This window comes from Dendrobates tinctorius, unplaced genomic scaffold (assembly GCF_039654945.1).
Source record: "Dendrobates tinctorius isolate UK_male_01 unplaced genomic scaffold, ASM3965494v1 ptg000022l, whole genome shotgun sequence".
NCBI lineage: Eukaryota > Metazoa > Chordata > Amphibia > Anura > Dendrobatidae > Dendrobates > Dendrobates tinctorius.
This window is the reverse complement of record NW_027361690.1, coordinates 96,623,028-96,640,342: the sequence shown is the minus strand read 5'-3', so window position 1 is coordinate 96,640,342 and position 17,315 is coordinate 96,623,028. Positions and strand designations below refer to the sequence as shown.

Genomic DNA, 17,315 nt, shown 5'->3' with positions numbered 1-17,315 from the left:
CTGCAATACCAAGACAGGTTATTACACTTGGGGTTTTTTCATTTGGAAAATCGAAGGCTTAGGAGTGATCTTATTACAATGTATAAATATATGTGTGGACAGTACAAAGACCTTTCTAATGATCTTTTTACTCTTAGACCTGTGACGGGGACAAGGGGGCATCCTCTACGTCTGGAGGAAAGAAGGTTTAAGCATACTCACAGACGCGGATTCTTTACTTTAAGAGCAGTGAGACTATGGAAATCTGCCGTATGATGTTGTAATCAGTGATTCCCTACTAAAATTTAAGAGGGGCCTGGATGCCTTTCTTGAAAAATATAATATTACAGGTTATATACACTAGTTTCCTTGATATTGCGTTGATCCAGGGAGCTAGTCTGATTGCTGTATGTGGAGTCGGGAAGGAATTTTTTTCCCCAATGTGAAGCTTACTATTTGACACATGGTTTTTTTTTGCCTTCCTCTGGATCAACATGTTAGGGCAGGTTAGGATAGGATATGGGTTGAACTAGATGGACTTAAAGTCTTCCTTCAACCTTAATAACTATGTTACTATGTTACTTGTCCCAAGCACGAACATACCATGGCTGAAGATTTCTCAGCCCAAATGTAATCCTAGGATAGGATTACACTAAACATGCGATCTTCATGTAGAGAGTTCTCATCATCCGTAGGCAAAGAACACGTCATCCAAGCCACCTCAAAGATCAGATTCCTTCTGTGAGCCCAATAAGATGTCTTACCAGCATAAACTTGTCCCAAGCACAAACATATCATGGCTGAAGATTTCTCAGCCGGAATGTAATCCTAGGATAGGATTAGACCAAACATGCGATCTTCATGTAGAGAGTCCTGATCATCCGCAGGCAAAGAAGACGTCATCCAAGCCACCTCAAAGATCAGTTTTATATTAATCGCATCAAAACGTGCAAAGAACAGTTAATTTTGATGCACCGGACACTTTTACACATGCCATAAAAATCAAAAAAATCAACCAGATTTTGGCTTATTTTGTCACAGCGCGGAAGACAGGTGGAGTCTTGCTGGAAGTGGAAGGTTACATAATTGTACATATACTATATATCTAGCCTAGAGTACTTGGCTTCCCCATGCATAACTCAATGACTCAATAATGAACGGATGTACACTGATTCATTCATAAAGAAAGCATTGGATGGGTTTGGTTTGCATTGTATCCTGCAACCAGCACTGTAGATTGAATTGTGTATTTGGAATAAGTATATCTAGAATGATGAATGACTCAAAGGCTTGTTCATGGATGGGTGACCACGGATTCATTTGGAAAGGAAACATGTGAAGATTGGGAACGATGCTGTTTCTTGCTGAATTGGGAATTCCCCCATGGAGTCTATATACAGTACTGTGCAGATTGGCTACTGCAGCTAACTTTTCAGTGGCCCCTAGGCAGATTCCTAGGGACCGCAGTGTACAGGCCAGCAGCCACATTTTTTGATATCTATGCCCCCCTTTCTGAAGAAAATTGACAAAATGTCCATCAGAGGGACCAGTGCTGGTGGAAAAATATTATATATATATATGCGCTATATTATTAACCATATCTTGATTGGTTCAGATCTGCACTGTATCCTGCAACCAACTTGATTGGATAACAGCTTATATGACATATACATATAAGCTGGGCAGATTCCCTCTACACCTAACGGTTCTAAAGAGGGCACTGTCATTCCGGGCTCACCCATATAGGAGCAATCCAAGCTCTCATCACCATAAAGCCCTGAAACATGTACGTGAAACAGAAAAACCAGGACCCTCAGAAGAGCCCACCCAAACCCAACCTGACCAGAACACCAACCTGACGAAAGCCGGAATCAGGTAGACGAAGGCCAGGAGAGGTATGTCAGTGACTGGAAGAACAACATCATCAGCTCACAGAAACTGACCAAGTACTGGAGTCTACAGAGAGACTACATACTGGCCCCATACCTGGAGAAACTCCCGGACCCCAGAATCCTGAGCTGATACAGACTCAGGGCCCACAGTCTGGCCATTGAATCTGGCTGACACAGGCAAAGCTACAAGCCCAGGGAGGAAAGACTGTGCCAACACTGTGACCAGGAGACCCTGGAGGACAAAACCCACTTCCTGCTACAAATACTCAGCAGTGAGGGACACTCACTTCAGGAGACTCTGTTAGGCGTCGGGTTCCTGTCGCTGCACAGCAGGAATCCCGAGCATTGCCTTCTGCAGTCTCCCATTCCTCTCCAGCCACGGTGGAGCCTGCTCAGCGGACTCATCAATCCCTGCGCTTTGCTCACACCAGCATTGTAGGTTTGGTTGCTGCTGCCACCTCTGGTCCAGCTATAGCAACACAAGCTGGTCAGCAGTGAACGACTCCAGGGACTAAGTCCTCCTTTTGGTCCTCTGAGCATGCCCGTGGGACAATCTCATTGGAGATCGGAGGTCACATGTTCAGGTCCTGCTCCAGCTCGGATTGGACCATCAGGAGGGTCCCGGAAGGACGCTGCTATAAAAGCTTCGCATGGCCGCCCCACCATGCGCTTTGATAGACATTGAGTCTTTTGCTTTAGTGGTGTGTCTGATGATGGATGTATGATTCTGGTGACTGACTCATTAAGATCCCCCTCCTCGGTTGTGTATGAGTTAGGGCCGTAGAGTTAGTCTCTGCATATAGCACTAGTACTGCTTAGCGCCGCAGTGCAGTTAGCTCTGGTTCCATTTGCGCCAGTGGGCGCCAAACATTGCAGACACCACAACTCCGCAGTTACCGCAGCGGCTATCCGTGCGGCGCTGTGCGCAGTTACTAGCGCTTTCCAGCACTGTTCTCACGCTGGTTAGTGGCGACCGCCAGGGTAGTCGTAGCATCCGCTCTGTGCGGTGTACAACTCCCAGTCGTGTCCTGTGTAGCTTAACAGGGCACGGTTATATGCCGGGTAGTGCGGACTCCGTGAGGTAACAGAGTCCGCTCTTGCAAGCACCGGGTCAGTGGTTAACCACCAGTGCCTGGCTTTCACCTGTTATATCGTATCCGTCATTGTCTAGCAGCAGTTTCCATCGCTGCACGGTGGACCCCAGGCTGCGAACGCACTTAACATCTTTATTATTAGGTGCGTTCAGCCAAATTGCAACCTGTTGCGTTTGGCGCTGGTTGGCGCAGCGTCAAAAGGACGCATGCGCCTCCAAACGCATGCCTGCGCACGGCCTGTGTCCCCAGTGCTAAAGATAGGGGACACAGGACGCATGCAGCGTCATGCGTCCGTAGGCGGAGCTACAGGCGGAGGCACGGCAGGGGGCAGGGTTTAGCAGCGGCCGTGCGCAGGCCGACGCTGCGGCCTTAAATGCAAATGTGAAACCACCCTAACACTCTCAAATCTCATCCGGATTTCATCACCATGAAGAAGGAAGAGAAAACATATCCTGCTGGGGGAAGAAGACAGAGCAGTGGAGATAGCAGCGTGGTATGTGAGCGAATGTCATAGACTGCGAGAAAGAGAACTATGATATGACATGGATTTCTATAGCCACCTTGGATCTGTCCCCATCCACCTTCCCTATGCCATGGACTTCTATAGACCCCATCCTGCCAATAAAGCTTCTATGAATTGAATTGTATTATCTGAGCAGCTGTATACGCTTGGCTGGTAGTATCTGATCAACTGTATACACTTGGCTAGTAGTATCTGAGCATCTGTAAACAAACATGTGGCTAGTAGTACCTGAACAGCTGTATACCCTTGGCTAGTAGTATCTGAGCAGCTTTATATACTTGGCAGGTAGTATCGGATCAGCTGTATACATTTGGCAGGTAGTTTCGGACCAGCTGTATACACTTAGTAGTTTCTGAGCTGCTGTATACACACAAGTGGCTAGTAGTATCTGAACAGCTATATACACACACTTCGCTAGTATCTGAGCAGCTGTATACACTTGGCTAGTAGTATTTGAGCAGCTGTATACACTTGGCTGGTAGTTTCTGCGCAGCTGCATACACTTGGATGGTAGTATCTGAGCAGCAGTATACACATGGCTGGTAGTATCTGAGCAGTTGTATAAACAAGGCTAGTAGTATCTGAGCAGCTGTATACACACACGAGGTGTTAGGGCTGGCGGAATGCACCAAATAATAAAATGATAGTAAGGTGCGTTCGCAGCCTGGGGTCCACCGTGCAGAGGTGGTAAACTGCTGCTTAGTAATGGTGGATGTATATAGCGGTATACAAAAGGTCACACTTGGGTTGACGTCACCCGGTGTGAACAGGAGCGGACTCTGTTACGTCACAGTACCGCGGAACATAAATGCCGGAGCCTCTTAAAACACACAGCACGAGAGCGCTCAGTATATGGTCACAGAACTCAGCCCCAAGGACAAGAGGTCTGAGTCCCTCTAGACGTACTGAGCGTGCGGCATCGCACCTGCGGACGCCTCTAATGAACGCTGACCACCGAGGAGTGCAGACTATGTGTACCGTGGCGTACAGACAAAGCCCCGGTGGATGCTGATGCCTGTCTCTGACTCTGCCTCTACCTGGACCTCAGCCTGGGTGCTAGCAGGCTAGGCTACACAACACATGCGTACCAAGGGTAGGGGTTTCATAATGAGTCTTTCACCAGAGACATTCATACGTGCATGCAACACTCACTCCACATAGTCTAATCTTTTTCTATATTAGCGCACGGCCGTGCGATCCTTTTATAGACACAGCCTTCCGGGACCTTCCAGATGGCCCAATCCGTGATGCAAGAGGACCTGAACATGCGACCTCCAATGAGAGGTCATCCCACGGGCATGCTCAATAGGAGGAAAGCAGGACTCGCCGCTGACTCATGCATGGTACAATAGCTGAGCCTGCAGTAGCAACCAGACGACTAACATTATCCTGGGCAAGATGCTGGGACCAACGTCTCTGCTGAGCAGGAACCTCTGCGGCCATAGAGGAATGGGAGACTGCAGAGGACATGGTTTGAGATTCCCCCTGTGCAGTGGGAGAACCTTCGCGCCTAACATGTGGCTAGTAGTATCTGAGCAGCTGTATACAGTATGCTAGTAGTATCTGAGCAGTTGTATACACTTGGTTGGTAGTTTCTGAGCTGCTGTATGGACACATGTGGCTAGTATTATCTGAGCTGCTGTATACACTTGTCTAGTAGTTTCTGAGCCGCTGTACACACTTGGCTAGTAGTATTTGAGCAGCTTGTATACACTGGACTAGTAGTTTCTGAGCCACTGTATACACACGTGGTGTTAGGGCTGGCGAAACACACCAAATAATATGAAGATGGTAATAAGGTGCGTTCTCAGCCTGGAGTCCACTGTGCAGAGACGTTAACTGTTGCTTGGTAATGGCGGACACAAAATGGCTGTATCGCGCTTGACACACGTGGGTTAAACGCCACCCAGTGTGTAGTAGCGACGGTGTCATGGTTAGAACCAGGGCTGTGGAGTCGGTAAGCCAAACCTGCGACTCTGACACCTCAATTTCCCCGACTCCCACACATATTGCTTATATTTAAGTGAAAAATTTATTGTAGTACAATGTGAACCTCAGACATTTAATCATTTTTATGATCCAATAATCAAGATATTTAGATAGAACAGAATATACATTGGTGTACTACCCGATTTTCATTCTTTTTGGTACAGATACGATATGGATAGACAGATATGGATAAATGGATAGATAGAGCAGATTTCTAATCTGCTTTTGCTATTGAAAACATTATCTATGAGCTCAAAAACCTTTCAGGTGATGCAGTTTTTTAAAAAGATGATCAGCTTTTGCAGCTGAAAAACATATCCTCAAAAAACACAGGAAAAACGCTGTGTGTGAATGTAGCCTTAGATCAGGAATATAACAGCCATTTATAGGACATTTCATAACTTTCCCAAACTCCTATGAAAAAATATTCAGCACATCCTGCATTGAACTACTGTACCCAATTTATTATATATTTTAGGAGTCGGAGTCGGTCCATTTTATACCGACTCCAACTCCGACTCCACCAAAATGAGCACCGACTCCACAGCCCTGGTTAGAACATGGTTAATGTCCTGTTCTCACAGGGTTAACTTTTGCCGGCCTCTCTTTGGATCTGGGAGGGGTATTTATACTCACTCCAGACTAGCATTCTCTGTCAGCTATACTGTTATTCTGGCTGTGTGTCTGACCCCTGGTGTGCGTTTACTGCATTGCTTGTTTGATTCCTGTGTATGACCCGGCCTGTTTCCTCACTCTGAACTCCGTCTCACGTTTTAGGTACCATTGTCTTCTCTGGTTCTGACCTCCTGGCTTGGCTATTGTTGCTCCGCTACCGTAGGCCCCTATCGTACCGTCTATTGCCCGTTCTGGTTTTCTGATCTATTGCTACGTCCTCACTATCCGCTGTGTCTAACCCTTTGGTACTGTTCTGCTATCTCGTGCATTGACCCCGGCTTGATCTGGTTTCCGCCCGTCTATGCGCCTTGGTAACTTGTCCCGTAGTTACCTTTCTAGGAGTTTCCCTGCAGCTCCTAGCTCTGTAAAGCTTAGGCCATGCCCCCAGCAGTCACATGCTTCAGGTCCTGATAGTTTGAAGCACACATTGTCACCGCTGCTGCCCTGCTCCACAGGTATCTTTGAGCAGTTTTTGTACTCAGGACATGCGCACTGGCTCAGTGAGCGAGTGTAGTGTGCTGTTCCTGACAGACGGGCTCTGTTGCTTCATAGAGCCATGGAACCGCAGAACACAGAAGCCGCACCCTGTTGACTATCACAGGGCACAGCGGAGTCCGCGCTAGCGTACGGTCACAAGACTCTGCACAAGGACGTGGGGTAAGAGCCTCTCTAGACCCACTAAGCACACGGCGTCGCACCTGCGAACGCCACTAATAGACGCTGGCTACCATGGAGTGCAGCTTAGGCACTAACTGGCAAGGCTGCACTACACATGCGTACCAAGGGTAGGGGTTTCATAATGAGTCATTCACCAGAGACAATCATACGTGCATACACCACTCAATCCACAGTCTATACTAGTACATGGCCGTGCGGCCATCCGATCCTTTTATAACCGCAGCCTTCCAGGACCTTGCTGATGGCCCAATCCGAGCTACTTGAGGACCTGAGCAGCTGTATACACTCGGCTGGTAGTATCTGAGCAGCTGTATACACTGGGCTAGTAGTATCTGAGTAGCTGTATACACTGGGCTAGTAGTATCTGAGCAGCTGTATACACTTGGCTGGCAGTATCTGAGCAGCTGTATACACTCGGCTGGCAGTATCTGAGAAGCTGTATACACTCGGCTGGCAGTATCTGAGCAGCTGTATACACTCGGCTGGTAGTATCTGAGCAGCTGTATACACTCGGCTGGTAGTATCTGAGCAGCTGTATACACTCGGCTGGTAGTATCTGAGCAGCTGTATACACTCGGCTGGTAGTATCTGAGCAGCTGTATACACTCGGCTGGTAGTATCTGAGCAGCTGCATACACTTGGCAGGTAGTAGCTGTATACACTCGGCTGGTAGTAGCTGAGCAGCTGTATACACTCGGCAGGTAGTAGCTGAGCAGCTGTATACACTCGGCAGGTAGTATCTGAGCAGCTGTATACACTCGGCTGGTAGTAACTGAGCAGCTGTATACACTCGGCTGGTAGTAGCTGAGCAGCTGTATACACTGGGCTGGTAGTATCTGAGCAGCTGTATACACTCGGCTGGTAGTATCTGAGCAGCTGTATACACTCGGCTGGTAGTATCTGAGCAGCTGTATACACTCGGCAGGTAGTATCTGAGCAGCTGTATACACTCGGCAGGTAGTATCTGAGCAGCTGTATACACTCGGCAGGTAGTATCTGAGCAGCTGTATACACTCGGCAGGTAGTATCTGAGCAGCTGTATACACTCGGCTGGTAGTATCTGAGCAGCTGTATACACGCACACGTCCAGTAGTGTCCGTAGTCTGTGGGGCGCGGGGCAGACATTATGAGGCCTGACCCCACCACGGCAGAGGCAAACTAGTGTGTGCGCCGGCCGCCCGTCTGGTATCTTTCGCGCCAGTGAGGCAGTGACTGGAGCTCGGCATTCTGCGCTGTTTCTAGGCGACGTTGCCACAGACTGAGTTGCAGATTGATGACGTCAGAGCTTTTGGAATCGGCGCGAAAACACGAGGAGAGGAAACAAGATGTCCGCATGTGTGATGTGACGAGACCGGGAGAAACAGAGGTACCGCGATGGCCACCATTACGTCATGACTTCCCCCTTTGTACGTTTAGCACATCGGCGAGGCGTGCGTGTATTGTATTTCCCCGTGACATCCGAGCCCCGCTGTGAGCGCGCAGTGAGTGTAGCGTGTACCGCACAGACGAAACTTGCGCCATACAGGACATGCGCCCACGTGACTCCGCGCTGCGCTGTGATTCGTTGGCTGGGCATGGAGCTGTGTGGATGGTTTGTGTGAGGTAAAGCCTGCCAGTGCAGGCTCCTCAGTAGTGTCAGTACAGGGACCTCAGTGTCACTCAGTGCAGGCCCCTCAGTGTCACTCTGTGCAGGTCCCTCTGTGTCACTCTGTGCAGGCCCCTCTGTGTCACTCTGTGCAGGCCCCTCTGTGTCACTCTGTGCAGGCCCCTCTGTGTCACTCTGTGCAGGCCCCTCTGTGTCACTCTGTGCAGGCCCCTCAGTGTCACTCTGTGCAGGCCCCTCAGTGTCACTCTGTGCAGGCCCCTCAGTGTCACTCTGTGCAGGCCCCTCAGTGTCACTCTGTGCAGGCCCCTCAGTGTCACTCTGTGCAGGCCCCTCAGTGTCACTCTGTGCAGGCCCCTCAGTGTCACTCTGTGCAGGCTCTTCAGTGTCAGGGCATGCTCCTCAGTGTCAGGGCAGGCCACTCAGTGTAGGACCCTCATTGTTATTGCAGGGTCAGTGTACTAGAAGTGGTGTGTAATACACAGGGCTGGTGACAACATTTTTCTAGCTCTAATAAACTATTGAAAAATGTAATACCATAATGTTTTCTTTCCCCTTTCTGATGTTGGTTCTCTGTGCAGCAGCTTTTCCCCAGCATTAGGAATTCAATTGTGCTATTAAGGTACAATAACAGATAAACAAGATCTATGAGGGTAACGGGTCAGTCATATACTGAGCACAGGGACAGACCGACCCCATGGACTACAATGGGATCTGTCGGCTGTCTACCTGTCTGTCCTCTTACCGTAAAATATACCTCATCATGCTGTCCTTTTTTTTTTCTTGTGAAAATGACAGAACTTGCAACCTAAAAAGGGACTGAAATGCTGTTGTGGGAAAAAAAAGCCTAAATCTTGCAAAACACTTCTACAAAGCGACATGTGATGCCAAACGGCGCGCAGTACAGTAGTTTAAAGCATGGTGCAATTGCAGGAAAGCTGCCGAAACCTCGGACAGGACAGTACGTGGATTCCAGACTTCTGAGTCGCAGTCACAGAGCGAGATACTAATGTAACATGATTGGAGTTGCTTGTTTCGTTCACTGTTGCGTTTGCTTTCTCACAGCATGGCGGCTTTACCGCAGAACAACCTCCAGGAGCAGCTGGAATTATTCTCTTCCAAACTTGATGGGAATAAGCTTTCTCTGCAGAAGAATAAACCTGGGTGAGTAACCTTCAGTTAATTGCTGCGATATCGGAGTAGAAATATCTGCTCTATGCTTTCCAACAAAACCTGCTAATTGTTGAACAGATCATTTGACAGCTTTCTGCGTGGGGGTCTCTGTTCTGTCCCAAAACTCTGTATTGACAAATCTAGATAGGATGAATTGCATATATGAAGCTGTCATTCTCTGGTCAGGGATCTGCAGCCAGTCCATGATTGGACCGAAATCCACAGACGGTCGCGTGACCCGATAGGGTGTCTGCAGTCAAGCATGCGACAAATCGTCCGAGTTTTATCTAGAAAACCAGGATGATTTTTTTTTTTTCTACTTTTCATTCATGTGCCATCTGTGTTTTTTTACGTCCGTGTGATAACCATTTTCATACAACAGCATTAAATCGTACATGATCACATATAGTTTTCTAGGTTTATAATAGATATCTATCCGTAAAAATCGGATTTCAATCTGATGGTCCATGTGAGATCTAGTTTCTTTTTTTCTTGCACCCATAGACTTGAATATGTGAGACTCAGATGAAAGTAGTACATGCTGCGATTTGTTTCTCACGGACACTCGTACCGAGAGAAATAGCATTCATCTGAACAGCCCTATTGAATAACATGGGTCAGTCTGCTGTCCGCGTGTTATCCAAATCGGACAGCACACATCCAATTTATACGCTGATAGCACACAGTGTCTGTGCTCAGTGCAGGGTTTTTTGATGGTAACATCAAAATCATATGAAGGCTACAATGCAACTTTGACCATAACACACATCAAGCAGCTAAAGATTGCAGCAAGGCGATGCTACATAGCAACATAATGATATGAAAATGCATCTGGTCCCTTTGTGACCAGTAGGTCGGCTGCTTCACCCCGAGGAAGCCTGCAGAGTGCCTGCGATACATATGAGATCTTTCTTACCTTCCATGCCCAAATTTCTTCCAGAGTTCGCCTTTGTCACCATGTATCTGAACTGTACATAATATGACTTGTTTGGTATAACTTATTCTCTCATTACTTACTCATCCACTCACAGGACTATGCTATTTCTTCCATGTACTTTATTTGATTTCTTGTTAATATTCCGAGCCTGACTTTCATTATACCTATTCTTTATTGTGGCTATTAATGTAGTTCTGCTTATGTGGATTGTTACAGGACATCTAAATTAATTACGAGTGTTTTATGCTTATATTCCATACATGTATTTTACAATTTTCCATATATTTTGGAGTAATTTCTCTGGCATTATGTGGGTAGATTTTGGCATAGCATGGGAGTTTCTTATGGATTTCCCCTTGTTTTTTCATGTTTTTGATTGTCTGGCTTTTTTTAATATTTACCTCCATATACAACTGTTTCTTGCTTGTTTCTATAAATTGGCTGGACATGTAAGTTGCAAGAAACCTGAAGGATTTCTCACAACTTCTGTGCCACGATAGCGGCACTTCGACAGCCTCAATGTGTTCGGACATAGCAATGTCATGCTAAGAATTTTAGGAGTGTGATGTTTAGCTACAACCGTAAAGTGGTGTCCACTACTGGATAACCACATATTAATTGCTCCAGGTGCTGCATTACTTAAAAACATTTCTGTACTTACCTCCCAGACTGGCGACGCTCCTCAATCTTGACTCTTCATTCCCCGGTGGTCTCCTAATATGAGCAGTGTCACGTGACATCTGCATCATTCAAATTTATGTCGGAAGAAGTCAGATATAGACTTTTAGATACAGGTTTGTTTTATTTATGCAGCATTCTGGGGAAATTAATAAGGGGTCGTCATCTAGTGGACCAACCTCTTAATTTTTAAGGCTGGAATTTTTTGTTAAGTAGATTAAATAAATTAAGATATACTTTAAAATATTAGATTTAATGCAAAACAAGTTTTGTAGGAAATTCCACACAAATTTCTGTGTATTCTGATTTACCTTGAACTAACAGGGTTGTCCAGGCTTTAGGGGTTAAAGTCTGTAGTCACTCTATGTGAGAGTGACTGCAGACTTGTGAATCTTCCATGCAGTGTGCGTGCTGTCAGTGGTCTCTGGTGCCGGGAGTGGGTGGGTGCGTGACCGCAAACATGCAGATTAGAAGTGCGCCACATCGCTCACTACAAGTGAATTGAGCGAGGCCAGACACGTCTAGTCGTAATGTGACCAGAGGTATGTAAATCACATACTTGCGGTGGTAACATGACCACTCCCGGCGCCAGCTGTAGAGAATCCTGACAGCACTCACTGTATGTGACTGCAGACTTGAGCCCCAAGCCATAACGACACCTTTTAAAGACCACCCTTTTATTGCAGCTAATTTTGTAATTGGCTTATTTCCGCAGAACCCGGCACTGAGGTCAAACAGCTGATTATTCCTTTAATATTATGAAGTCACAAGTATTCAAAGACTACTGAAGAGACAGTCACTGTGTCATATACTGGCCCCCAGACTCTTTACTGAGCATAACAAGTTGATGTGTTTTGCCCTGATTGTTCCTTTAACCTCTTTCAAATATAGCCACTATGTGTCAGACAGAAAACCAAAAGCAAAACACAAAACAAATATCCTGGAATAAAAAAGTAAAAAAATATATTGCAAAAATTGCATGAAGGTAGTAATAATAGTAATAATAAGGGTATTTAGTTAACATAATTTTGATCAAAATAATGTAGAAGCCATCCCGCCACGTCACGGCAACCCTTGTGGGACAGTCCTAACTCTTGTATTTAAAACCTTTCCACTTGTCAAGTGACGTAAATGTGAACAAGGACAGAGGGACTGAACCACCAGTAATAGTATAGGCCAGACAGGATGGATTTTCCAACTCTGAAACAGGGAGGTCACACCCTTATATGCACAGAATGCACAATAAAACAAATGAGAAACTGGGTCTGAGCAGAAAAAGTAAATTAATGTGCATGCAAAATGTAATTGCATATGAACACATGACCTTTACACAGAGAAAAGCAAAACACAAAACAAATATCCTGGAATAAAAAAGTAAAAAAATATATTGCAAAAATTGCATGAAGGTAGTAATAATAGTAATTTGTTTTATTGTGCATTCTGTGCATATAAGGGTGTGACCGCCCTGTTTCAGAGTTGGAAAATCCATCCTGTCTGGCCTATACTATTACTGGTGGTTCGGTCCCTCTGTCCTTGTTCACATTTACGTCACTTGACAAGTGGAAAGGTTTTAAATACAAGAGTTAGGACTGTCCCACAAGGGTTGCCGTGACGTGGCGGGATGGCCTCTACATTATTTTGATCAAAATTATGTTAACTAAATACCCTTATTATTATTATTACTACCTTCATGCAATTTTTGCAATATATTTTTTTACTTTTTTATTCCAGGATATTTGTTTTGTGTTTTGCTTTTGGTTTTCTCTGTGTAAAGGTCATGTGTTCATATGCAATTACATTTTGCATGCACATTAATTTACTTTTTCTGCTCAGACCCAGTTTCTCATATGTGTCAGTCAGATTTGTTCTCTAACTTGTATGGTTCACCTGTTTACACGTGATCGTTACCTTTTTTTTCTCTCCTCTTTTAAAGTGTTTTTACCTTTAAAAAGAAGAGCTCTCCTGATGGATCCACATCTACTAGTGTCATTCAAGCAAAGCAGCAAGTGCCTCTGAAGGACAAAAATGTGTACGTTTCAGTTGGCGACCCATCAAAAAGCCACTTGTCAGTTTTATCCTCCAAGGAAAGTGATAAAACCAATCGATTTTCTACTCCTAGTTGCCTGAAACTAACTGAGACGTCTCCAAAACGAACTTTTAACGGTGTCCAGCTTAGTACAGGCCAACAGAATGACCATGTTCCTCCAGTAAATTCTTCATCAAAGACTAAAAAAGACTGTAATACCTCTGTTAGCTCTGTTCTCAGCCTGGAAGATTGGGATGATATAAATGATTTTGACACCTCTTTATCACCAGTATTTCATACAAGGAAATTTGGAAAGACACCACAGAAATGCAGCAAAACAAAGTCCGAGACTTCTTCCAAATCACTGTTTACTACTGAAGTGGACCCCTGTAATAGTAAAGACAATATAAGGACTTCTGGTTCTGATCAGCTTGTGGATGCCAAGAAGCCTGATGTTGTGTCTGCCGCAGTCTCTACAGAAGCAATGGTGTGCCCAGGTCAGTTCTCTAGAATGGACAGTAATTAAGTCTCTGTTCACATTGGAGAGTTCATTAGGACTCATGGCTGAGACAGAATACTGATGCTGTGTGTCAAATTGATGCAATCTAGTATGAAACTTAGTAGACCCCTTGAGTTAGGTCCATCGAGCACTCTCCTTAATACCACATGCCTGGCAGAGGTTTGTGGTTTTCGTTCTAAGTAGAGGCTAGAGTGTGAATATGGGCCAAGCTGATCTTTTACTTACTGACCTGATCTGGCCAGTGTTTCAGTACTTTTCTCCATTTGTACTTTTTTTTTGTTATAGAATATAAATAGCAAAATATTGTGAATGTTATCTCTGCATGAACAATATTTCCTGCTCTTAAAAATACAGTTCATGTGCTTGTAGTCATTCATAGAGTAGAAGGGGACAGCACTTGGTGACAGGATGTCACAGTTTAGGGATGTAATTATTTTTACATAGAATTGTATTATTCACAAATTAAAGGGGTTCTGCGGAAATGTGATAAAAATGGTTGCTGTCACATATTTCATGCTGCAACTTGCCCTAGTCACGTGTTGGGATGGATTGCAATCTCAAGACATACCACTCGAGAGGTGTCTCTACTGTCAGAGGAGCAATATCATGAGCAAAAATATCTGATATCGTCACTCAGCCATGGAACAGGGCTGTGAAAGGAGAAAACTTCTTGACTGACAAAGCATAGCGGGTTTATCTTTCTACACCCTCACTTCTGCTGCTTGCTTGCTCAGTCAGTCTCCATGATGTCTTGTAAAGCTGTCAGACTGACTAGGCAGAGTGGGTTTATAAATGTGCATGGAGCTGGATGAAGCTGGAAAAAAATAACCCTTGTGCTCAGTCAGCCAAGGAGATGTTTGTGTTTGTTTTTTTCTTTATCGTCTTATTGGGGGACACAGATTACCATGGGTGCTGCTGCTGCTAGGAGGCTGACACTATGCAAAAAACAAGAAAATTGGCTCCTCTCCGGCAGTATACACCCACCGACAGATACCAAGTACCTCAGTTTGTGCTTAGTGTCTGTAGGAGGCGGACCGGGATCTCCCCAGATCCGCATCTAACCATTTTCTTTTAGGTTTTGTGTGTGTGTGTATTAATCTTTTCCCATTTATTTTCCAGATTCTACACCGGGAAACGGGGTAAATGTTCACCCTGCTTTCCCATATCATGCGGCTGAGCGAGCAATGTGGTGTTACCCACATCGCAACTCTCAGGACCGCAGACAGGACCCTTCCCCTATCACCCTCGGGTGCTACTGGCTGACTTCAGGTGGCGGGTCCTAGCCAATTCCCCTCCTCACCCCTCTCCCGGGACAGGGCTGAGAGGAAGACTGCGGTCACCGGCGGTGACTATCCCTTGCAGGCAGAAAGGTTTGGCGTCGTCTTCTGCACTATTCAGAGAGAGTGCGGGGCAGAGGACATTCATTCCCAGCGGCACCCCCTCATCGCGGGCCCCTGTGGTCATCCTCTTCAGGAAGCATGTGGACGTCAGGTAAGCAGCCAAAAGGGCTGCCATCAGTCCCATGCACGCTCCTTACAGTCTGGTAGCAGAGTTTCCTTTGAATTTCCCGCCCATTCTCAGCTCCCACGCCGGGTGCCCTTCCCTGAAGCAGCAGGCAGCGGGGCCTCTCTCCCTTACCTCCCTCATCCACCGCGGCGTCACGGGCTCATTGCGCCAGGATCAGGGCTGCGGGGGCAGAAACCGGCGCGGTCCTGATTTTACTTTTACTTTCTGTTCTGCTCCGGTGGGCGCCCACTGCAGAGCGCACACTTTGTTGGCGCCATTCCTCAGCCTGTCACAGGACTGCGCTCTGTTCATGGATCCTCTCCTTATGACCCGCCCCCCCCCCCGCAGGTCTCAGCCAATCGCGCAGCGCTGCCCCCCATCTCTAAGGTCCTGTGCCTCCCTGATTCCTCGTGTGACACACGTCAGGGATCTCAGCTTGGGGGACTCTTCTGCTGCACATGAGATAACGGTGCTGGTGATGGTAGGCTCTTATTTTTTTTTCTAAGCGCCTAATTTTAGCCCCCGCCGCAGTACTCCCTATTCAGATACTAGCCGCAGTAATTCTGCAGTCCTTGCATATGTCCTACTCTGCAGGGGCTCCTTACCCTAGATCCACCACTACCCACTACGCCTGCGTGTGCTGCAAAAAGAAGTGGGCGTCAGGGCAGTTGTCTCCCTTCTGCCCGTCCTGCAGTCCTTCCGTGATGTCTGCTCCACCGGAGCACCCCGAGTCCCAGGATGAGCGCACCCCCCCTCCTCCAGAGTGGGCTGCTGCAATGTCTCTCAGTCCCTGGTCCAGGTCTCGGTACGTCTTACGCAACTATCTTCAGCCACCTGTGCTCTGACCGCCTCTCACGGTGAGTCGTCTGCAACTGACCGCGACCTCCACAGGGACAGGCCGGGTAGGATTGCTAGGAAGCGCGTTAACTCTAGCTCGTCTTCCAGCTCGCAAGGTCCGTCCTCTCCACCCAGGCTGCTTTCCTCGTCTCCCTCGTCAGAAAACGACGGGATCTGACTCAGACATGTTCAAGTCTCAGGACATGGTCGATAGTGTCATATCGGCCATTTTCAAAACGCTCGAAATAAAGGAAGATAAAGCTCCTCTTCAGGACGGCTCTGTCCCCTTTAAACGAGCGAAACCTTCCTCCCAAACCTTTCCTAACCACAAGGAGTTCGAGACCACTTTATCCAAACACTGGGAGCCCCCTGAGAAGCGCTTCTCAAGCCGCAGTTACTTAGACGTCCTGTATCCATTCGATGCGGACCTTCTTACAAAATGGACGAAAACTCCCGAAGTGCACCCACCAGTTTCTCTTCTATCCTCTTTGAAGCATCCGGCGCCTCTTTCTGCCCTATTTTTTTGCTTCTGCCTGGGTGGCAAAAGTCATTTCAGCTTGGGCAAAAATTCTTCGCAGGAGCATTCTGTCGGCTGCCCCTCAGGATGAGTTGGCAGATCTGGCAGACCAAATTAAACATGCGGGTAAATACCTTTTGGCCGCCGCTTTACAGGCAGCCGGGTGTGTAGCAAGAGCTAACAGCAACATAGTAGCTATACGCCGTATTCTTTGGTTGAAGTCTTGGAGTGCGGTTACCACCTCCAAGAAGTCGCTCACTAACCTGGCATCTCACGGCTCTAGACTCTTTGTCGCCAAGCTGGAACAGAATAATCTCCGATGCCACAGGTGGTAAAAGTACAGCTCTCTTCCCCAGTCTCAGCCTAGACTTTTTTTTTCAACAGAAAGGCTCCGCGGCCGTTTAGGTCCTTTCGTCCCTTCCCTTCAGCAGAAGGATCAACCCAGCAGGACCGGTCCTCTGTCTCCAGAGATATCAGAAAACCATCGTATACACACGCTCCCTGCTGGAGATCAAGAGGCCAACCCTCCAGGTCCTCTGGCTCCCGTTCTGGTAGATTTTCCTCAAATTGACGGGTCACCCCCACCTGGAAATTCTTCCAGGGTGGGAGGCAGACTTTCCTCTTTCATGGACGCATGGCCGTCTGTTGTCGACGTCGCTTGGGTCAGGGAAGTCATCATGTCCGGATA

At 46.9% G+C, this 17,315-nt stretch overlaps 1 protein-coding gene across 6 annotated transcripts in view; it reads left to right on the top strand.

Moving 5' to 3' along the window:
* Window positions 1-6,135: 6,135 nt before the first annotated feature.
* BLM (BLM RecQ like helicase) overlaps window positions 6,136-17,315 on the top strand; it is an 83,554-nt gene continuing 72,374 nt past the window's right edge. Inside the window, exons 1-4 of one of the 6 annotated variants that reach the window (XM_073569003.1) lie at window positions 8,332-8,432; window positions 9,232-9,394; window positions 9,499-9,597; window positions 13,155-13,744. In XM_073569003.1, the coding sequence (XP_073425104.1) occupies window positions 9,318-9,394; window positions 9,499-9,597; window positions 13,155-13,744 (766 nt within the window). In that variant the 5' untranslated portion in view covers window positions 8,332-8,432; window positions 9,232-9,317. Of the gene's footprint in view, window positions 6,255-7,967; window positions 8,237-8,290; window positions 8,312-8,331; window positions 8,433-9,231; window positions 9,395-9,498; window positions 9,598-13,154; window positions 13,745-17,315 lie in introns of those variants that run through there. The other 5 variants (XM_073569002.1, XM_073569005.1, XM_073569004.1 and 2 more) reach the window with 5 other exon arrangements.